The sequence below is a fragment of the Corythoichthys intestinalis genome, chromosome 2 (genome assembly GCF_030265065.1).
Source record: "Corythoichthys intestinalis isolate RoL2023-P3 chromosome 2, ASM3026506v1, whole genome shotgun sequence".
Taxonomy (NCBI): Eukaryota; Metazoa; Chordata; class Actinopteri; order Syngnathiformes; family Syngnathidae; genus Corythoichthys; species Corythoichthys intestinalis.
The window spans coordinates 504,130-526,973 of NC_080396.1; the positions used below are offsets into that span (position 1 = coordinate 504,130).

The 22,844-nt window shown below is 42.4% G+C and overlaps 1 protein-coding gene across 5 annotated transcripts in view; it reads right to left on the minus strand.

Annotated features, from left to right (window-relative positions):
• Nucleotides 1-22,844, minus strand: part of LOC130906476 (FERM and PDZ domain-containing protein 4-like) — a 77,791-nt gene that overhangs the window by 15,965 nt on the left and 38,982 nt on the right. For 3 of the 5 annotated variants that reach the window (XM_057820894.1, XM_057820876.1, XM_057820887.1), the window contains exons 2-15: nucleotides 16,834-16,950; nucleotides 14,901-15,052; nucleotides 14,532-14,634; nucleotides 11,811-11,856; nucleotides 11,556-11,660; nucleotides 8,924-9,031; nucleotides 7,883-8,014; nucleotides 7,345-7,464; nucleotides 6,117-6,253; nucleotides 4,932-5,058; nucleotides 3,110-3,199; nucleotides 2,847-3,029; nucleotides 2,590-2,728; nucleotides 1,472-2,458 (exon numbers count right to left, since the gene is read on the minus strand). In XM_057820894.1, coding sequence (XP_057676877.1) covers nucleotides 1,472-2,458; nucleotides 2,590-2,728; nucleotides 2,847-3,029; nucleotides 3,110-3,199; nucleotides 4,932-5,058; nucleotides 6,117-6,253; nucleotides 7,345-7,464; nucleotides 7,883-8,014; nucleotides 8,924-9,031; nucleotides 11,556-11,660; nucleotides 11,811-11,856; nucleotides 14,532-14,634; nucleotides 14,901-15,052; nucleotides 16,834-16,950 — 2,546 coding nt within the window. Of the gene's footprint in view, nucleotides 1-1,471; nucleotides 2,459-2,589; nucleotides 2,729-2,846; nucleotides 3,030-3,109; nucleotides 3,200-4,931; nucleotides 5,059-6,116; nucleotides 6,254-7,344; nucleotides 7,465-7,882; nucleotides 8,015-8,923; nucleotides 9,032-11,555; nucleotides 11,661-11,810; nucleotides 11,857-14,531; nucleotides 14,635-14,900; nucleotides 15,053-16,833; nucleotides 16,951-17,084; nucleotides 17,265-22,844 lie in introns of all 5 variants that reach the window. The other 2 variants (XM_057820867.1, XM_057820857.1) reach the window with 1 other exon arrangement.

The window sequence follows — 22,844 nt, forward strand, 5'->3', positions numbered from 1 at the left end:
GCATCGGGTTTGAAACTAATGGATCGGAATTTACTGACAAGAGTCACTGCCACATGATTTCGGGACAACAGTGTTGACAGCATGTGGCAGCAGAGGTTGTCTGACTCTCCCAAAGGAAGTGAGAGATTGAGCAGTGATGGCCAAATGAAGCAACGAAGCTTTGCATCCATTTGGTTCAAAGATTCATGGTGGTTCAATTGCTCTGATTTGCTGGTCTTGAAGCCCAAGATACCAACAATGTTGAGAATTCTATGGCTAGTTGTTTAAGAAAATAGGTATGTGCTTGTGTTTCTACATGAACAAAATGCAACAAGTGTAATAAATACAATGTCTGGACACTCTGATGAAGTAGTCGCCGAAAAATTTCAGGTAAATAAAACAACCTAAAACACATTGTCTGGGATAAAAGAAAAAATCAACTAATCTAAGTATTTAGAAATAATAGCTTTCCCTTCGTGACTTTAAATATTTCTTTTTTGGGGGTAGGGGGGTATTTCACTAGCTCTAGGTCAGTGGTCCCCAACCTTTTTTGCACCATGGACCGTTGTAATGTGGGCCTTTTTTACACGGACCGGCAACATGTGACAGAAATGACAGTAAATATAAAATAACACGTCGAGGCTAGTAATGAAAAATAAGTGCAGGGAAATTTTCGCTCACCCTACACTGAGTCAATCTTTTTTTTTTTTTTTTTTTTTTTTTGAGCAACGGCATCTCCTAAAACTTGTCGGCAAATATCCGCGGTCGCAAGCATAAAGTGTTCTTTTTCAATCGTGAAAGGTTTCTTAACTTTAGCAATACGGTCTGCCATGAGGTATGATGCTCTCAGTGCATTCGCTTTTGCTGCCTCGTTTTCTAACTTTTAGCCACATATTATGCAGAATGGACATGGTTGTAGGCTCCTCTTCTGGCTCAGCAGGTGGCCTTTTCCCCGTAAAAAAGCTGTCCAATGGCGCGCGCGCCCGCCACACACATCCAACAACAGCTTTAGTTACTGTTTACATTGACTGGCGATGGGCTGCTATAGGTGTGCTAACACCCTAGTAATTGTGGCCAACCACTAGATGGCGACCTATACAAATCTTTACTCGATTAGTAGACAGGGATATTCATGTGTCAAGAGCCACAGGCCAGATTGCAGTGGTTAATAAATTATTTATTTCTCTGCAGCCCGGTAGCAAATGCGCCACGGACCGGTACCGGTCCGCGGCCCGGTGGTTGGGGTCCACTGCTCTAGATAATGTTCTTTCACAGCACAAAATATACAAAATGTGAGATGATGGGTGATTGCCATTGCGTTTTGCGGCCGTTTTATAATGTAGTCTCTATTGCATTTGCATGTTCAGCAGAAACAAAAAATAAATACGTTGAATTACATTTAATAAAAATCGTATCGTGACCCTGGCACATCGAGGTGTATGGTATCGCGAGTTTAGGTGTGTCGTCCCATCCCTAACATAAACCAACAAACCTGGATTGTTCCTGCTCGGCGGTGGACGCGGTGGCGGAGGCCGCTGTTCAGAGACAGCCAATGCTTCAAGTGCCTGCAGAGTGTTTACGACTGTATTCTCCAGCTCCATCTTTTCCGCCCCTCTTCCCTCCTCTTGAGTAGGGATCGCATCAATTAACGACACTGGAATATCATCATTCTCGTCCGGACTCAGAAGCCTCCCGTCAGGCGCCGCGTCCTCATCCGAACTGTCGCGAAAGCCGGGGGGCGGCGCCGCAATTGCGAGGTTAAGCGTCTGCAGAATGGAGTCGTTCTCATCGTCGTCGACCGTGTCGTCTCCTTCGGGCGGAGGTAGGGACGTGAGGTCGATGATATCGTCAGTAGGTCCAGAAAGCATCAGGAAAGAAGCTTTGCCCGCTGCCGTGGCAACTCCTTCGCCCCCTCGGCCGTCAACGGCCGGCGTTCCTACGGTGGAATCTTCTTCACAAGAAGCCTCGTCCTCATCCTCCGCATCGTCCGTTGTGTCGCGATAAAACAGGTCTCTTAACAGCGGCTCCTCACCCCCTTCGTCATTTATGTTGCTATAGACGTGTGTCAGACCGCCTAAGTGAAATGACATTCTGTCCTGTGCCTCAAAGTTGGTATTGTGCAAGTATTGCGGCGGTCTGTGCTGGGCTAACTCCTCACTTTCCAGAAGTTGTTCATAGGCCAAGCTCCCGGGCTTGTTTAACGGCGGGTCCCCTCCGAAGATAAATGATACTTTGGCACTACGAGGCGATTCTTGAGGTTTGTGTCTGGTCGAGGGGGGAATGGGAGGCGGCACCGGACTCGGGCTCTGAAGGTCCCCGTCACGATTTTGGGATTGATGGAAGTGTGGATAGAAGCTGTTTTCTCTCTGCTCGTTGTCCGAGTATTGAGAGTATCTGTAGAGCTCCGCCCGGCTCTGCGATAGCTCCTCGCCGTCACCGAAAGATGTGCTGTACGGCCACTCCAGGACACGATCCTCACCTGTAGATGAAAGTTTTATGAGCAATTCTGTGCACGATTGTCATTTTGATTGTTTTGAGGAAGTAGAACTCCGGAAGAGAATTGAGACCGCAATATAGCTTCGAACGTACATTGGTTTTCAAACAACTTACTGTCGTCATCCCCTGCAGAGTTGCTGCAGTGGACCATGTTGAAAATAGATCTCCTCGAGTCCACTAGGAGGCGATAGTAGCCCGCCGTTAGACAGGCCAGGTTCATTGCGTCACTTGACTCCATAATGAGTGTGATGGGCTTTTAGATGACACAATTTTGGGGGAAAAGAAACACAAAAGAAGATACAAAAGCAAAGCAAATCTGTAAAATGGCAGGATTTAGACCGAAGTGTGTTTGTAGGCGGGACAACTCTCACCCGGACATCCAGAACATGCAACTCCAGCCGAACGTTGTTTTGATCCTCCGTGAGGATTTCGATTCGGTTGACGTGGCTGAAGTCGGCCAAGAGGGCTACCAGGTTGGTCCGCGCGTTGATGACGTGACTGATACCGTAACGAGGACCTACTAACAACGTAACCTCGATTTGTTTCTCACCTTGCTGCAAAAAAAACAGAAGTCAAAGTAAATACCCAAACGGCTTCCATTTTCAAAAGCTTACAATCTGAAAGTCACACTTACCAAAAGTATTGCTTTAAACTCTCGCCCCCCGTAAAGTTGGAGCTCACTGAGGTACCTTAAGTAATGCACCTTGGCCTGTAAAGCAGTTAGCTGCAGAGAAAGAAAAAGCTAGTCATTTCACGCTGCATTTTCTTACATTTAATACATCCTTTGTTTTTACATTTAATTCCACTGGAACTGCAGGATCAATGGTAGACATTTTACAGACCGGCGCACCGCGCAGAAAGTACATTATATTGACTGCGTGACATCTCAGCAATTATACATAGATGTACCCAAATGCTGACTAACACAAGTGCCGAGAGCCTCGCACAGATACAACCCAGAACCCTCTTGATCTTAAGCAACAGAGCTAACCTGACTTTGCCACCTACTTGCGTCACTCGGTGTTGACCGGACATTCCATTACTGACCAGACTAAAGAAGATATTGACATGTTGCTGTTTACTCTGACATTTTTGAACAAATTAGCCAAAAGCTGGCTACAAAAGTCTATGGATGGTGTTGGGCTAACAGGTCGCTCGCTAACAGAGGTGGGTAGAGTAGCCAAATATTTGACTCAAGTAAGAGGAGAGTTACTTCAAAATAATATTACTCAAGTAAAAATAGTCATCCAAACTTTTATTCAAGTACAAGAAAAAAGTATGCTGTGAAAAGAATAGTCAAGTAACGAGTAACTCCTTACAATATCAGATTGAGCCACACAAAAATCAATTCATTACGACGACAAAAATCTACAGAAATGAAACGATACCCGTCCAAAGAGCATGAGTGTCATTTAGTGGAGAAAATATTTCCGACCATGAAATTAAAACGATAATATCTCCGGTTTTCAACGGAGGTTGAAATCCGCACTTTCCGGAAATGTCGGTAGCAGCGCGCTATGTGAAATATTTTATTTTTCACGGCGCCTTAAGGACGCCACGTGATTGAACATGCCGGCATGATCATAGGACGTCCGACTGAAAGCTTGCGTGTGGTCATGTGACTGTATTGTTACGCTGATTGGAGTCATGTGATTATTGTTGCGATATCTCATTGGTGAAATTGGTAGAGCCACTGTGGGTGTCTCTGCCAAAAATCAAGTCAATTTTAAGATGTAGAATAACGAGGGAAAATGTAACCACTCTAGTATAGCTGAAAATAGCCGATTAACAGTCGCGTTGCTTCTTCACAAATCACCCCAAGTAAGTACGGCGTGGTAAAACTACGCTTAGGAGTACATATTTCTCAAAACGTTACTCAAGTAAATGTAACGCAGTAAACGTAATGTGTTACTACCCACCTATGCTCGCGAAGACTATTAGCTTGAGAACTGAAAGGCATTATCATAGTAAATTAGATTATGTTGTTTGGGTTACAGCCACCATAACGCAGCAAAAATACATGAAACTGTGAAGAGTTTCTTGATTTCCCTTTTGTATTGTATTTTCAACGCAGGAAATGCTGAATTGCCATTTCCGTCCGAGTAAATAGGTACATATTCACAAAAACAAATGACTTAACTTTGGAAAATAAATGTGATTTGAGGCAAAAGCGCCTACTGAGGCTGAGTTGGCATGCACAGCAAATCAAAGTACAGCTTTGTAGCAGCTTTTCAGCATGCATCGCCAAACTACTCACATTAGCATTTGAGGTGGAGTTCAACAAAGTGATTTGATTTGACATGGATGAGAACCTTTACAAGGGTGAGTGTGGCAGGTCTATTTTGGGCAACTGCGTCCAAAAACAGAAGGACGGCGGGTGAGTTGGCGCGCGCGTGTGTGCGTGCGTGTGTCAGAAGTTAGCTAACAAGGGCAAAGAAAGAAAGGGAGGCAGTTACTTTTTTCCCAGGAGGCACGAGATTCTGGTTGGTTTTGAGGATGTGCGTCAGCGCTTTTTTGATGTTTTTCTCCTTGGTGCTGGTCAACACAGCAGGAGGCAGGAACAGTGACAGGCCCCACTCCTTTCTGTTGAGGCGAGATACATTTGAACCTAAAGGCAACAACTCGACAAGAAATCATGCAGGAATGATAAGAGCATTTGCTCGTGCAGATTACAACGTAAATGCCGAGTCAAACGTAAACCCGAACATTATTTAATGCCAAGGATGTGGCAGCAGTGGCGGTTCCTGGCATGAGCGGGGTTGGGCGGGTGGTCTGATGGGACACCTAGGGGTGTGCGCAATGTACTGACCAGACAATTATACCAAGAGTACTGTCTCGTGGCACTCATGAGACAGGGTGGAATCATTTCACTTACAACATGTAGGCAAAAGCAAGTCATTAAAATCAATGGCCACTCACAGTTTCATAACGGAATTAAAATATCATAAATCAACCAACTGAACCGCATAACTAGCTATTAATAAAACAACCGGAAGGGTAAGTGAAGAAATCATTGGCTCAGAATATGAACGTTCATGTTATTTACATCCGTGGCACCACAGTGCATGCTGAGAGGCATGAAGCATGTTGAACGATAAGAGTGTTGACAGCAGGTGGCAGCAGAAGTTGTCCGTGTCTGTGAGGGATTACATTGAGCAGTGATGGGCAAATCAAGCTTCTTGAAGCAATGAAGCTTTGTAGCCAATTTATTCAAAGCTTCATGGTGGTTCATTTGCCCGCGGTGCTGAGAATTCTATGGCCATTTGTTTTATTTCCTTTATTTACATTACGTTATACCTCCTACATTAAATGACATCCTTTAAAACGTTTTTTTTAAATATAGTTTCGTTTCGTATCGTTTTATCAGTGTATTGTCCCGTCCCTAGCTAGCACCCCCCACCCGCTCGACCGATCGTCTTGAAGGGAACGCGAGTGATTCTCGGCTGTCGACCCCCTTTGTCGGGTCTCCTCGACATCTGCCACACATTAGCAACAAGGTCTGTTCACCCATGGCACCACTTAGGCCAGGACCGCCCACGTGTGGCAGATTTTTTTTTTTTTTTTAAACCAAATAATTGAAATCAATAAATACTTGTACATGTCTAATGCAAGCTAAGAAAAACAATCACACACACACTTACTGGATATATTTTAGTGAGACCTTCTGGCTTTGCTTGGTTGTCAAAGTGAGGATATACATTTGCAGCGCCGCTAGTCTGAGCACCGCGTCGTACTTGAGTTCGGAGCCGAATCGCTCCAGGACCACGTCATTGCAGCTCTGCGAGAGGAGTCCAAATAACAGCATATTCAAAGTCATAAAAGTTTTAACCAATTACTAGCAATACCACACGGAGGGATGTATTCATTAATCTAAATGATTTAGCGGGAAACCAGTACAGGCCCCATTTAAGAAGCGTCTATACTTATTATCAGAGACAATTTCACACTTGTATATTACAGCATCTTACCTTTCTGTTGGACCCTCCCCTTGCCCAACCACGCCCCCTTTACCCCTGCAAACCGGGCCCGGGCGGGGCTGGGCCCCCGGCATCCCTCCTAAGCTTGCACATTTCCCCTTTTCAAAAGGTCAAATTCATAACAAATTGAGTCATAAAAACATGTATTAGCATGTAGCTACAAGATGTTTTGGTCAGATTTGGTGTGGTCAGATAGCCTACAGTACGTTCACGACGTATTTTTAATTGGGCACTTTTACATGAGCGCATTTCAACTACTCAGCCAATCATATAGCTTGAATAATGTGACACACAATCACCCCTGAACTGTTTGTGCACCCGATTAGTAACGCCGACTGGCGGCGGGACTGATCAGAACTTCCTAAAATCCAGGTTGTCCCGCACTGTCCGGGACTGTTGACAACACTAGCACCCTCACAGTTTGTATACCTCGAGCTAAGGAAGAGAAGTCTATCGTCAGTTGAAATGTGCGGTTTATTTTGTTGCCGAGTCGACCAAAAATGACGTCACGTCTGAAAGTGTCCAACCCTGGTATTTCCTCGGACATCTACCCATGACTGAAAGCCATGACACGGGTAAATCCCGTGTCACCGTACACTGGAATTTGCCGGGATATACAAGGGGCTTAATTGTTACATAATTTTGTTACATGTTTTGATTTTAGGAGGGGGTTGGAACAAATTGGGACATTGACGTGGAAAATGCCTCTCTACTTACAGAATTTTCAGTTTACGAAAGTACTGCCAGAACCAATTAAATATCCAATCAGAGGTACCACTGTATAAGTAAAAACCAAAATAAGTTTTAAAAAATTGGGAAATAGAGATTGGACAATACGGGGAAAAAAATGGTGATGCTTTTTTTGAGGGAAGGGGCCAAGATCACCTCTCACCTGCACGTAGAGGTATTCGAATGCCACGGCATCCCTTCGCAGCAGCTCCACAGGGTCACGGGGCATGAAGCTGATTCGAAAGAAACACTTCATCTTATCGCAACGAGGCCTGCGGGTCACCTAGAGAGCGAGAAGAGCAGGAGGCCAAACTTAACATTTCAATTGGAAGCATTGGATAGGTAGACGGCGCCTAGCTCGCGTAAAAACAGCGGGTTGCTCGTTGCAAACGGTATAAAAACTGCAACCGAAAAAAAAGTCATAACACGTTCTCACTGTCCTGATGGGAAAAACTAAAAGTCACAACAAAAAACGAAAGGTCAAAGCGTAACTGAAAAATGTCGCTCGCACGTAATGATTTTCTGTCTTTGTAGATAGGATGGGGTGCAATGTGAGAGGTTGCCTGTGCTGATGATAAATGACACTTTAATTGAAACGCCGCTTGGAATACGGAGCAGCATCGGCCTTAAAAAAAAAAAAAAAAAGTGCAAAGAAGACAGATTGTAAGCATTAGGAGGAAACGTCAAGCAGATTATTGAACCTGAGCAAGCATCTCTTGTTCGTGCAGTAAAAGCAGTCTGTTTGCGGAACCTTCCATCTTCTCCTCCAACATGAGGGAGAAATGTTCAATACATTTGATGGACAGTTTCTCTTGCAGGGTGAGGATCACATCCTGGAGTAAACACACATCAAAATAGTTGTCTTATTAGTTGTTCAGTAATGACAAACACGCTTAGGGAACGTATCAAACAAATGATGAGTTTTCATTGACTTCATGTGAGCCTGTTGGTGTAAAAGGATTTTGAACTCAGCTCGGGAATTTCATTGCCGACATACGAGCACCACATTGCCACCTTTTGGTTGCTTGTTTGGCATTAAAAGCCATTTCTTCATTATGTTGTGGAAGTAGAAGTCCAATTCGCTGGCAAACCTGTGGAGCAGGGGTGCTCAAGTCCAGTCCTCGAGAGCCCCTATCCAGCTTGTTTTCCATTTCTCCCTCCTCCAACACACCTGACTCAAATAATCAGGATCATTATCAGGCTCCTGCAGAGCTTGCTGATGACCTGATCATTTGATTCAGTTGTGTTCAAGGAGGGAGACATGGAAAACAAGCTGGATAGGGGCTCTCGAGGACCGGACTTGTAGAAGATCAATTCATTTTTGCACAAGCACTCCTGACCCTTCGATCAACAAATCTATATTACAATCATGAGCTTACGCTGGCTGTCGCAATATGGGTGGAGGTCGAGACGGAGGCGGTCTTTGAGGCTCTGCAGATCTTTGAGCATCCGCCTCATTATCGGTGGGCAAACATTGATTTTCCATTTGATCCATTTCAATTGGCAAAAATGGAAAAAAATACATGCGTGGAATAAAGCGTACTATCGCTGTTATAGTACTAAGCCCGTAATTGCATGAAAGAAATTTAAGCTAGGCTCAACTGAACAGATCAGTTCAAGCTAAACAGGCTGCCATTTTGTCCGATACTTCTATATAAATATATGCAGAATGTTCCCTTGAGGGGCCACCAATATAATGGAATAAGTATAGCAGATAACAAATATTGTATGACTAAACACACCTTGATGGAGGTACTGCAGTCAAAGCGGAAGGACTTTGTCTGCCCAATCTCTAGGTAGACCTTCAGGACATTTGGCATGAACAGAAGAGAGTTGTCCTTCACTGGGTTCTGCAAAGCAAGACATGACACTTTGCATTCCCTCACAGATATTTGAAGTGAGAGCAGTTCCGTGAAAGATCTTTTGCCTCATTGGGTCGTTTTTGTAGGCCGGTGTTCTGTCAAATTTAGCTCCCAAAGCTTTTGTAGAGGTCAATAAGCCCTCTTTTCCCTTTCTCAATGTTATCCAAAAGTGCTAAATAAACAAGTAACATCATAAACATACATGTGCAACACGAATATGGCGTAAATGAATGCTTAACGATACGGCAAAGGCGTTAACGGCGAGAGAGCGGCGTGCAGTTGTTGTGTGCAGATAACATGGCAGGATGTGTCCAAGGAGAACTTTTCTACATGTCCGTTCATGATCAAACGTGAGTAAATATTCCTTTATTTAAAGAAAGTTTGTAGTGTTTACTTTGGAACCGCTGCATTCGCAGCCATCTTTCACAATACCCGCAGAGTTGCCATTTTGATGGGTGGGGTGAAAAATTTGACCTAATGCCGGCCACTCCTGGGAAAGTTCACCGTTCCATGATTTTTCTATTTGTGGACAATGGCTCCCATCGTGGTTTGCTGGTTTCTCGGACAGACCATTTTTTTGCCTTGCAGTATATATTCGGACAATATTTTATCACTGTCCGTAATACGTTTAAGGTGCATTAATAAACGCCTCGCTCCTGTACGAGACGCCTGCATTTGCGCATACTGTACTACGCATGCGCAAAAAGCAGTCTCGTGCGTGACGTCATCGACCGCTCTGGTCATCTCTGAACCGGAAGCTCATCATTTTTCAGCGTTGTTCGTCGTCCTCTCCGGACATATTCCAGCGTAAAATTTGCAAGCTCTTTCAGTTGTAAAAACGGGAGCGGGGAAGCCACGTCTGTGCCATTCGCCTCCATTGTTTACAATGCCGTAACACCGCACAAAAAAATGGCAATGGCGCGCACCGTGACGCCACTTCCTTTGGCTCCCATTTTTACACGAGGCGGCGTGTCCGTAGTTTATGAAACTACACAGCTCCCTATCACTTGACATAAAACCTCCGACCCGGACAAGAGGTACATTAGTGTCACCGACATGCCGTATAGTACAATAAATTGAACGTTTAAGGCCATTATCCATCCTAGTGTAACCTTAGAAATGTCTTTATAACACTTTTTAGACTGACTGGCACATTTTACTTCTCATCTGTTTTATTATTTCATTGGATAATATTTTTTTTTTCCTTTTTGGATCTTGGTGATTTTGCCAACCATATTCTAAAAATCAGAGATGGAGAATGGGCAAATGAAGAAGTAGGTAGTAACGGTTCATGTACCCTTAGGACGTTCGTTTATTCTTCCAATTTTGGAAAACAAGCGCAATTACATTTTTTTGTTTTAATTTGTGTTCTCAAAAACTGAGAAATGAATTGCCTCCCGTTTCCCGGTAAAAACCTGGTTATTCAATGACAGAAAACAAACCTTAATGCGATTTTTCAGTGTCAGCTTATTGAAGTGGAAAAACCATATAGGCTACACCCAATATTTGTTTTCCACCGAGTTCGTTTTTAAAATGAGCCAAGACCCGGAAGACGATGTTCTTCTTCTAATACATAAATATTACGCAGCTGCAGCAGAGTCTTGTCGACCTTTGGTGCTAATAATTAGCGTGAACTGATTGAAAGAGTCTGCTCTACAAAATTCCTGGGAGTCCATATTGATGAGTACCTTAATTAAAAAAAAAAAACAACAACATTGATGAGCTCACAAATAAACTGTCGAAATATGCTGCTCTGTTTTTTAAACTGCGACATTATATCCCACTATCCGCACTTCTCACCCTGAATAAATCTTTATTTGAACCACATTTACAATATTGTAATATCATATGGTGCAACACATTTCCAACCAATCTAAAAAAGCTTGAAACCCTACAGAAAAAAGTTCGGGTTCAATGCTCCAACTAAATTAATATTTCACAACCACTACCTTTTGAGGATAAAAGAACACAACTACTTTCAAAATGCCTGCATAATGTATCAGGTCATCCATAAGTTAAACCATAAATTAAGTGATCTCATCCCAATCTGTACTCGCCAGCACACATATACTACCAGAAGAAAAAAATCACATCACTGGAAAAAGCTGAAGTCTAAATTCTACAAGCTTTGGTATTGTATGCAGAGGACCACAGATCGGGAATGAACTGGACGAAACACTGAAAATGTCACACTCCATCTCCATTTTTAAGAAAAAACTGAAAGCTCACCTCCTTGCAATGTATACTTAATATAATATAATATACTATATAATATATACTTTATTGCTTTTAAAAAAATCTGACAATGTAAGCAGTTAGTCATTATTGGAGTATTCTTTTCACTGATTTTTTTTTTTTTTTTTTACTTGTAATTGAATATTTTTTGGATGCCGACTTTTACGTTTACCTAAGTAAAAAAAAAAAATTGAAGTAACTTAATCGACCCACCTCTGGGGCAAACGTTCTTCACGGTACTGCACATGTGGCATAGTTAGTGTGTGTCAGAACTCACTGGAACCTGGCCGTTTATGATGACCTCTTCAGCAAAGCGAACTTTGACTGGATTGGACTTGAGCATAGCTTTTTTGGCCGCACTGATGAACGCTGACTTAGGCGACTAGGAGGCAGGCGTCCAAGAAAAGAGTAAAAAAACAGGGAATAGGAACAGACAGATGGAGGAAAAGGGTGTGCAGAAAAGCCATGAAAATAAAAACACGCTACATTGAGAAATGCTGCAGACTTTACAAAAAGGAGCCGATGCACTCACGGGATATGGTTGGACAACAGTCAATAGGATGGATTCTTTGCAGCTCCTTAAGCAGGAAAAAAAAGCAAATCCAAGAAAACAAGAAAAATTCAATTTAGCCTGGAAATGGGTAGAAATCAAGCCAGATAGCATGAAATCATCAGAACAATATACCGTAAATAACCTTTGGTCATATATAGTGGTCCATGACGTCACGATACGAATCGAGCTGTGGATGGCGATCTATGTATATACTTAGATGCGATGCCACATTATTTGCGCAATTAGTCTTTAAAAAGCCTTTTAGTCAAATCGCTTGACTGACCTATCAACTTTAACATGAGTACTAGCCACTTTGTGGCACTCATGAGGGCTTATAATGTGTAAGGAAGAACTGGCTTCCACCCACTTTAAAAACAACGACTACAAGTAATGTTAAATCAATAAATCAAAGGTCATTCAAACTCCTGTTTTCTAAAATGATCACATAAGCAATCAACACAACACCTGGAACAGTAACTGAAGAAATACAGTCATTAGCACAGAACATGAAGTCTGAATGTTATTTACACCTGTAGTGCCGCAACGCATGCTGAGAGGCATGAAGCATGTTGGATGACAACATTGTTGACAGTAGGCAGCAGCATTGGTTGTCTGTCTATCCCAAGGGAGCAGCGATGGCCAAATGAAGCAGAGAAGCTTAGTAGCCAATTGGTTCACGGTCCTTTATTTGTTCTACGGCGCTATCAATTAGTCTTGAAACCCGTGTTCTCAACAGCGTTGAGAATTCTATGGCGATTTGTTTAGGAAAATAATATGAACGTGCTTAAGTTTCTATATAAACGAAATGCAACAAGTGATTTACACTGTAGTCTACTACAGTGATTCTCAAACACCGGGCCGGGGACCGGTAACGGTCCGTGGCGCGTGTGCTACCGGTCCGCAGAGAAATAACGAATCATCCGTTAACGACCGCAATCTGGCCTTTTCCTCTTGACACATCTAGGTGTGTGTGCATCGCCCTCTAGCGGTTGGCCACCCTTACTGTGTTGTTTGCAGCCCAGCGTCAGTCAACGTAAACAGTCACGTTAGCGGCGGCGACGTCTTAGGACAGTTTTTTTACGGGGAAAAGGCCACCCCATAATATGTGGCTAAACGCTAGCAAACACCAATGCGCTGAGAGCATCCTACCTCGTGGCGAACCAATCGTATTGCTAAAGCCAAGAAACCTTTCGTGATTGGAGATCACTCATTGTGCTTGCGACCAAGGATATTTGCCATCAAGTTTTAGGAGAGGTCACTGTTAAAAAAAGGTTATCCAGTGTATGGTGAGTTACATTTTCCCTGAACTTAATGTTCATCGTGTTATTTTACATTTACTGTCATATCTGCTACACATTGGCAGTCTGTTAAAAAAAGGCCCATGTCACACTTGTCCACGGTGCAAAAAAGCTTGGGGACCACTGGTCTACTGCATTTGCATGTGCAACTGAAACCAATATAAATATGTTTTCATTACATAATACTTTATTCTTGAAAGGGATCCTAGCACTTAAAGACTTGTAGGCTTTGATAAGCCACAATTGTTCTCTTTTACTAAAATATGTTTTATGTTGGCCTGGACTCGTAGAAAAGCTGCGCTAGCTAGCAAGCGAAGCTAGTATGACGACTGGCATGATTTTGTCACATTCTGCTGCTGCTCAGATTGTTTTGTTACAGAGGATGTCGTACCTGCATCCAATTCCAGCTCATCAGCAGTGTCCTTAAACCGATTCAAGGCGGCATGTGTTGACTTGCTGCCATTAAACAGTTTGTATGTCCCTTCGTTGTTAGTGGCATCATTGCCTTGTTTTTTTGTTTTGTTCTTGTTTGTCTGCCTCTCGCCGCAATTTTCCCTCTGGCTTTTTTTTTTTTTTTTCAATTGATCCCGACCTAGTTCCATGGACCCTTTTTGTGTCTCCCTTTACGCAATTGTGTGTTTTTTCTGTATGGTCAATAACCCTTTGACGCACTCCGTATGTTCTAGTCCGCCTGCTGACCAAAGTGAGCTGTGTTTTTTTTTAAATTCCCTGGTCAATACGGCCGCGCTTTTTTTTTCAGTTGCGTTTCCCTTTCAGGTTTTACCGCACAGACAGACAACGCATGTGGGTTGTGATTGCCTTATAAGAAAAGTCATGACTCCAATGTCACGAAGCATAGTCCTGTGGTCTACGCGCTCGTCCGTCGCGCGGGGAACGCAGATTCGAATCCCGCTGGAGACCTTCATTGAATTGCTCTAGCTGCTCATTTTGTGAAATATCAACAGTGCTATCCTGCTGATCGCTTTTCCGCTCAGGTTCAAATTGGAAGGGCGGAACCGACGACGTGTTCACGTAGCTAACGAGTGACGCTCTGGAAGTACGGCAGCGCTGCCCAGTGACGTCACCGCATTGCGTCGTCAACAACAACGGCAACCTACTAGTTGATCAAATGTTATAAAAACGATGACATATAGAGGGATTTGAATATCAAATTATTATAACTGATACTAACATTTATCTCTTAAGAACTACAAGTCTTTCTGTCCGCGGTTCCCTTGAACATTTTTTAAATTTGTTATCATGATGTATTGTATTGTGACCCTGCCATATCGAGGTGCATCGTATCGTGAGTTTAAGTATATCGTCCTATCCCAAGTACACTGTGTATACCGTATGTATCTCTGGCAAATCCGCCAGCAGACAATTGGAGCTATTGAACCACCTGACAAGATCGATGACTCGTTCTCTTGGAGCCGAACCGACGGGTTCGTCGTTGATCATAACGATCTCGTCACCTGGTAAGAGCTTCCCCTCTGATGGACCACCTGCATACATCCAAAAAATCTCAATTGGTTGATCAACAAAAACAACACAAATTCATGGTCGTTTCTTTTTGGCAGATTAAGAGTAGTGTTTCTTTTTCACAAATCTCCTCACATAGAAGTACAAACTATGGCACAGTAAAACTACCCTTAGAAGTACATTTTTTTTCCAAAAGTTACTCAAGTCAATGAAACTGAACACCTCTGTCCGCGACCGTTTATCAGGTCTAGTATTTTGAGCACTGCATTAAGTAATATTTGAGGCAAACCTGGCGTGACCGAGCGGACCACCACTGGCTTCTCACTGCCCGCCACAAAGCCGAAGCCCAGGACGGGGTCGCGCCTCATCTCCACCGAGCGGGGCGCGGGTGGCAGTCCGTCCAGGTGAACCTCCTCAAGGGAGCTGTTCTGGGACACTTGGCTTGGAAGATATCAAAAAAGAAAAAACGGCAAAAACAATCCTGACGTACGCTTCGTGCACACAGTTCTACGAAATGCGGTCCATTTAATTGACCGGTTTTTGCCTCTTTCGCTTTTATCCTCCATTGGCCCCACACCCGCCACCATTATTTCATTACTTATCGCCGTACAATGGTAAAATTGTAAACTAAATCTGCCTGTAATGAAGCGTGTTCCAATCTGTGAGCTTCCAATTCTCATCAGGACGAATAGGGTTTAATCCAAGCAGAGGGCAGAGCAAGTTGCTCGGTCAAGGAAAGCCTGAATCGCAAAGGTCGAATAGTTCATTCCCAACCGGAGTCGAGTCCATTCAGTTGGAGACATATTTTTATAGTCTTGATGTGGCCTTTCTAGCGTTAATATCAGGGGTGAACGTGGGCGGGAACGGTCAGGAACGCAGTTCCGGTATAAGATTTAGGGCCGGAACGCTGTTCTGGTATACGGTGCTTTGATTCCAAAAATATGACGGCAACTGTCAAAATGCTATGTAAAAAAAAATAATAATAATAATAAATGCTAAGCTGCCACACATGCATTTCAGCTCCAAGAAGAAAACAATCTACCAACATCCAATTTACATACACAAGTATTAACAACAAGCATATAAAAATGTGCTTGTGTAGAGTAATCCGTTTTCACCGATATTTATTATTTATTTTATTCCATGGACGGCATGGAGGTTTCCCCAGCTGCTGCAGTTATCTGAGTCTGATGATGACAAGTCACGTCAAAGTGCGAATGCACGCAGCAAAGCAACACGCCTGGACTCATTTATCCGTTTAATTGGCTGACATACTGACATGTGATCACCAGAGATAGGTAGATCTGATTGGTTCAAATGTGGATGTTTTCTGAAACAGCAAAAAAAAAAAAAAAAAAACATTATTCCCCCCGTCATTCAGTCAAAACATTTTCCGTCACCAAGCCAAATTTTTTTCAAAATGTCATCGAGGGAATTTTTTTTCTGTCACTCAAATTTTTTTCCCAAGTGTTACCAAGTTAAAATGTTTGACTTTGTAGCGTTACTCCGTCAACATTTTCTAAGTGTCACCGAATCAAATATTTTCCGTCACCCGGTCAAAAAAAATTCTTTAACAGACTCAGATGGCTTTTTGACTTGTCACCAGATCAAACTTTTTGAAAGTCTCGCAAGTCAAAGGTTTGAGTAAAGTTCCTAAGTAATAGTGACCATATCAAAAAATGAAAATGACGGCACTAAAGTCATTTTTATATCCAACACGCATCAGAGAATGCCCACTTTTTTCAGCAATTCTGGTTGTGATGTCACAGCCAGAAATGATGATCATGCATAGCTTTTTAGTGCTGCGCGAGTGGGCGGGGCGAAAGCCGCTGAGAAAGGAAGATTAATTAGGACCCGCTTTCATTATGAAGCCTTTTCAATCATTTTCCTGATGGATTTCTCAAAAATACGCTATCATTTTGAAAGTAACTTGCTGTAGTATTTCATAACTGTACAAAGTTACCTCGTCAAAACCAATTTGAAAGAAGCGGGACAAAAGAAAAAAATCCTGGATGACACCCCAAGTTCAAAAATTTCGAATGGAATTTGTTTTAATGAAGATTCTAAATGATCCATTTGTGTGAAGGTGAGCTTTAATTTTTGACAGCCAGAGCCCAACTGTTAACTACTACCCTAACCCTACTGATGAAACTAGCACAAATATTGCAAAGAACCTCTAGCGCCAGTGGTACGGGAAGTCTGGATATTGCGGTTGCACATACTTGGTGAGGAAGTTCTGGCCCTCCCTGTTGCAGTTCATGCTGTCCCAGCTGTACGGAGGCCCCTGAAGTCCCCCCCAGGAACCTGGGGGCGGCCAGCCAGATGTCTTGCTTTTTTGACTGCAACACAAAATCAAGGAAATCGTGAACATTGGACACACATCGGAACAAACGTTGTTAGTAACTTGAAATAGCACGTCAATGGTACTGACGAATCAGCCATAGGTGATTTCAGTAGCAATAATCTGGCATACTAGATAAGCATGTCGTCGCCGTAGGAATCCGGGCGACGACGTCCCGCGTCGCGCCGTGGATACGATGGCCGCGTCAGCCGGAAAGCCATTCATTCTTAAATTGCGGGAACCGTATTGACTTTGCATCTGCGGTTTCCGTCATCCAAAAGACATCGGATCCGCCGGCCCTAGAATTGGAAGCTAAGAACAAATGGAGGCTCCCGTGTTATCGGGCGGGTGCGCGGATCGGCATTCATCTGTCTGTCATTGTGCGGCCGTGAGCAGCTGTGCTCCGAACTGAAGCAAACTGCCACGGCCTTGCCTCCTTTATCCTATAATCCTCCTTTCATCAAAGAGAAAACAAATCCAAGCGTGTGTATTTGTGTGTGAGGAGGAGACAGAGTGAAAATGAGAGTGCACGTGCATATTTGTATGTACGTGTGCAGTTGCGCAGCTGTGTATGAGTGTATATGCGGGTAAAGAGGATATTCGGAACGCGACGCAGTAACGGGAGAATGCTTTATTAACCTTTTCAGGGATAGTGCGGTGGACATTTAGTCAAAAGTTAGCATTAGCTTAAACCGTTCACCGCTAGCACTGGGGACAGTATGTGTTGTTATAGTTAGTAAAAGAAGGAAATTGATATTGAAAACACCTCTTGACGGCAATAGACATGTAATCCATTTCAATTGCTTCCAGCTGCTCCCAGTTCAAATGTATGCTTCAGATAGATAGATAGATGGATAATGTTATGTACTCATACTTGTATCATTCGTTTTATACCGTTTAACACATCCTATTTGTAGTTTCACCTTTGCATGACCTCAGAGAGGATCTCATGACTTTTGGTCAACCTAACGCCTACTAGCTTAAGATGTACTAGTACATATAAGAGTCACATCTCAAACCGGGTGTGCTTCATTCATTAAAGCTTTTGCCGGTTGTTGTTCGACCCGGCCCTGAGACTCTCTCAAAGCCTCCAGAACGGAAAACCAACACGTGGCGTTGTGGGTGCGAGGTCAAGAGACAACGCCAACAATAGATCGATCGTCGATAGCATTTCTGAAACAAATCCATCCAAAAAAAAAGACAAAAAAGGCTTCCCAATCCTAATTAGTCTTCTTTTCTCAGCTGCTTTCGAATTAAAAAATCTCCCCAACAGAAGTTGATGTCACAATCAAAACAAGATTTGAATGCAGATTTTTGCTGTATGCTGGCAAGCTATCCACAGGCTGAATGAAAGTCTTTGACTCGGTAAGACTTTTGTCTCAGTTTGCCTCGATGACAGAAAACTTTTCACTCGTTGACACTCAGGGAAATTGTTGATTTCGGGACTCTTGTAAATTTTGGGACTGACAAAAAACTTTTAGACCGCGACACTTGGAAAATGTTTTGAAGAGGTAGCTACCAAATACTACAGTCAGTGTGTGTAAAATAGCAGACTGTAGGCTATCTATGACACAAATCCCTCCAGAAAAAGCTTAATAACAAAAGTAGATCCTAATTTGTCAGCTGCCTTTGCCCCACCCACTAAAAAAAATATCCAAACAGAAAATGATGTTAAATCAAACCTGCAGATTTTTGCAGTCTGCTAGTAGCATGTGGTCCATGGTCTTTCTATTCTGTTCTTGACGTGTGAGCATTGTGTCAACATGTTCAAGCTAGCGCATCATGAGAAAGCTGGACATGATCATCAATTCTGGAATTGCTTTAAAAAGTGGGTGCACTGATGCATTGTTTTGGATTGAACTATGAAAAAAAAATCTGTGAGATTTGAGGGCCAGTTTCCTTTTCTACATGTATAACAACCTTAGTTCAGGCAATTTCATTTTTGACATGGTTACCATTTCTTGGGACCTTCAAAAAAAATGTATCTAGTCTAAATTAAAAAAAAAAAAAAAAAAAACTTACATGGAAAGGTCTGATATTAATTAAGAACAATTGGTGATACCTGCTCCATTTCTAAATCTTAATTAAGAACTCAATTGTAAGTCTAAAAAGAAGAAGCCGGACCGTCTCGTGTTGAGTGCGCTTGGCAACCGCTGTAATTCATCACTGTAATCCACTTCTTAAAGTAGCTAAATGAGAAGACAGCTGATCGATATCTTTAATGGCAACCTATGAAGCCGAAGACACGAGCGATCAATCACACCGAGGTCAATTTGGAATGCCGAAAAGCAATCGGGATTCCGATTAGGGGGAAAATAACCCATGTCACGGCAAAGCAAACTTGTAAGCGCTGCGTTTCAAGTTGGCTGACAATTCATTTGCATGTGAGCTTATTTACAGTAGTTAGCCTCACTTTTCGCATCACGCCATTTGCTGCGGCTACGGTTTGTACTATTTATGGCACTGTAGGCAACTAATGCTTCATCTTGGATGACAATCACCAAAAAATTACAAGTCTAAAACAAATTAGAGGAGCACCCAGGGAAAGCAAAACTCTGTCAAGGCTAAGCAGTCAAATTCAAATGATCGTGCAATTACTTTTATGACACCTACAGTATGATTTTGACCTGATCACTCCAAAATGAAATCACCTTTTCCATTTCATACTTGAAATATATCCTTCAAGTTTTATAATAACCCTTTCATTCATTATTCATATCTTGAAGTGAAGACAAACAAACCCTTGTGACCTTGTGTAAAAAAAAAAAAAAAAAAAAAGACTAAAGGGAAATGGTATATTTACTGACATGCTAATTGATCATGGTAGACAGGCCTGCTTGCATTGTTTTGGTACAAAATAAGCGTCGCCCCGACACCATTGGTCACAAACCCTTTTGTTCGATCCAAGACTGGCGACACCCCCCTCCGATCCGCCTCCCGAACCTTCAAAAAGACCGAACATTTCCGTCAGAGGTCGTCGCTTCGCAGGATGCCGAAAGGTGCGCTCCTAGAATGGGATCCTTGGCCAAGTTTTTTTCCCCTGACATTTTTCATTCTTGTTTGCATTTTTTTACTCTTCTCAACTCAGATTAATTGGTGTACTTTGTGGAAAATTGTTGTTGTTCAGATTATCAAAGATAGTGGAGCCAGGAAATGGTTAGAAAAACATGAGCATTTGGCTAAGAGGTCAAATGCCAACAAGACTTACAGTATATCAATAATAGCTAGAAAGGCTTCTGTGCGAATGAGTCAACATTTCAAATTAGAGGAGCACTGTGAGAGAGAGAGCCGACCTCCGTCAGAAACTCCTTTTCTGAGCTCTGTGACCATTGAAGGTGGACTTGACTTTATATTTTTCCTAACATTCTGGGCACTTTCAACACAAATTGTCATTCTGACCTGGTAAAATGGCATCCAATGTTATTAAAAAAAAAAAAAAATGAAAATATATATTCAATGAATGAACAGGAAGTGACCTAGAAATGCCCTAAAATTTAACAAAAAAAAAAAAAAAAAAGATCCAAAAAGTACAGACAGTCCACTAAAATGGACCGGAATTGACCCTAAATATATGGGAAGTGACCAGTAAGGACCCTAAAATTAATATGGAAGTGACCCAGAGTCAACAGGAAGCGACCAATGAACAGGAAATGCCCTAAAATCAACAGAAAATGATCCAAAGCGTACAGGAAGTGATGCCAAAGTGCCTGAAAATGTACAGGAAGTGCACCCTAATTTTAAAACTAGATATCCAATTCATTTAAACTGGGATCTTTTAGTGCCATTGATGGCGCTAGACGTCCAATCCATTTTGACTGGGACCTCCATCTATCACCGTCAATTGAAGCCAATGAGTTAATACTTCAAAATGAATACATTTTAAAAACCCTCTTTTTTTGAATGACCCTATTTAACAAATGAAAGCGCAATAGTGTACTGCACGAATGCTGAATTTTGAGACCGCGTGACGTCACCGTCGTAAACCGGAAGGGGGTCAACATAGTGGCGCGCTCGCATACAACCCATGCCAGTACTGCTTGTTTTTGCCGGTAGTCATTCAAAACACAACATGCCCAGTGAACACTGCTGCTTTGGAACTTGTGGAAAACGACTGTAGCCATTACGACATATAAAGGATGTTTTCTTCATACCTTTGCCGGGGCAAAAATGTGAACAATGGATCAACTTGCGCGGACGTCCGAAAGACCAGTTTAACGCCAGCAAGGTGAAACCGTTCACCTTCATATGCAGTAAACATTTTGTCGGGGGCCACGGTCCTACAGATTGACAGTCCCGATCCATAGCCTGTCACAGCCTGCCCCGAAGAGGTAAGCCATTTTGATATATTTTATAGCGAGGCTTTTTGTCGTGCTGCTTCTCTCTGACAATAAATGACCTGAAAAAAATTCTAAATTTCATTTATATATCACAGCAACAGTCGTGTAGGCCTATTTTAAAAAAAATACGGATACTCAAATAAATGAGTCATGTTTGGCCTTGGTCTTTTTGTAGTGAGCCTGTTCATGCCTACAGGTAGGCTCTAGATTTAACAGCTTTACATTTTCTGTTATAAAGAAGCAACCTTAGTAAGGGTAAATAAATGAATAAAATTAAGATTTGTTATTATTTGTGCCTGTCACTGAGTAGCATTTGCGATCGCTACAGAAATTTGGCAATATAAATGACCCCGAAGAACGGTCGGAGACGTAAGACAACCAGAGGATGTAATATATAAGAAAGACAGGGCATATGGTGGTAAAAGATGGCTTTCTAAAACAGGAGAATGGCATTGTCGGTGCCGTAAGGCAATGTGCATAAAAAAGCTACCTCTGCATCAGGATCAACTCTGGCTCTTTTTCAGCCCTCCACACTCAAGCCGTCTCTTTAACCGAACATGCGTATGTTCTTCCACATCTTTACCAGTGAATTTGGCATCCTTTTCGGACAGAATTGGTGGGTTTAGCTCAGCGAACATCTCGTTCGTACACTATTGACATGCATCTAGCATGAGGGACAAACGTGAGTTTGACCCCCTAGCAACAGTTGCTAACGTCGTGAATATTAATGAGCAAAGGGGACGTGTTACGTGCGGTACACTATTCAATTTAATGTCCAAATACTCTTTTCTTCATCCTATCTCGCTGCTCTATACCTCTGTCACGTCTTCATGAATGATACATTGCAGCACATTGTACAAAGTTCCATTTGAGTGCTGCGGCTTTATGTAGCATTGCGAACGGCCAACAACATGTCATGGCTTTTAGATGATTTAACACACAAAAGCATGTGTGTACATTCACTCACAGCACTTACAGAGAAACAGCGACTTTCTTGTTAGCTGCATTCATTTATGAGAGAGATGCTACCAAAGAATAAGACTGCAGCTTTTCCAACTCCGTTTGGAAAAGGCTTTATTAACTCACTCGACTCTTCTTAGAACGCATGTTGTGTTTTATGGCTGAAATATCTCATCATGGGCGGATCCCCCAAAAAGACAGGCTTGCCACCTCAGTCGGCGTGATGGAAAAAAAAATAAAAGCTACTGTCAATTTCACATTTACCTGCCATAGAAGTGGTGTCAGTGAGGATCCTTATGATAATAATAATCATGACATGGAGCAAAGTTGATATCAGTTTGTAAATATTACTTTTCTATTGCCATTTTCTACGTACAATTATTTAGTAAACTCTGATTGAACATGTATACACATCAGCCATACGTTGACACTCGATGTGTCACCATATATTGATTTGTTGAGCGCTATTGAATGTAATTCGATCAAAATGCAAAATGATTCAAATTTCAACATGCCGAAGGTGCTTCAATCGAATCGCCGTAAAATACCGTTTCGTTGTCCAATGAATCATTGATGTGAAATATTTGCCTCCTGC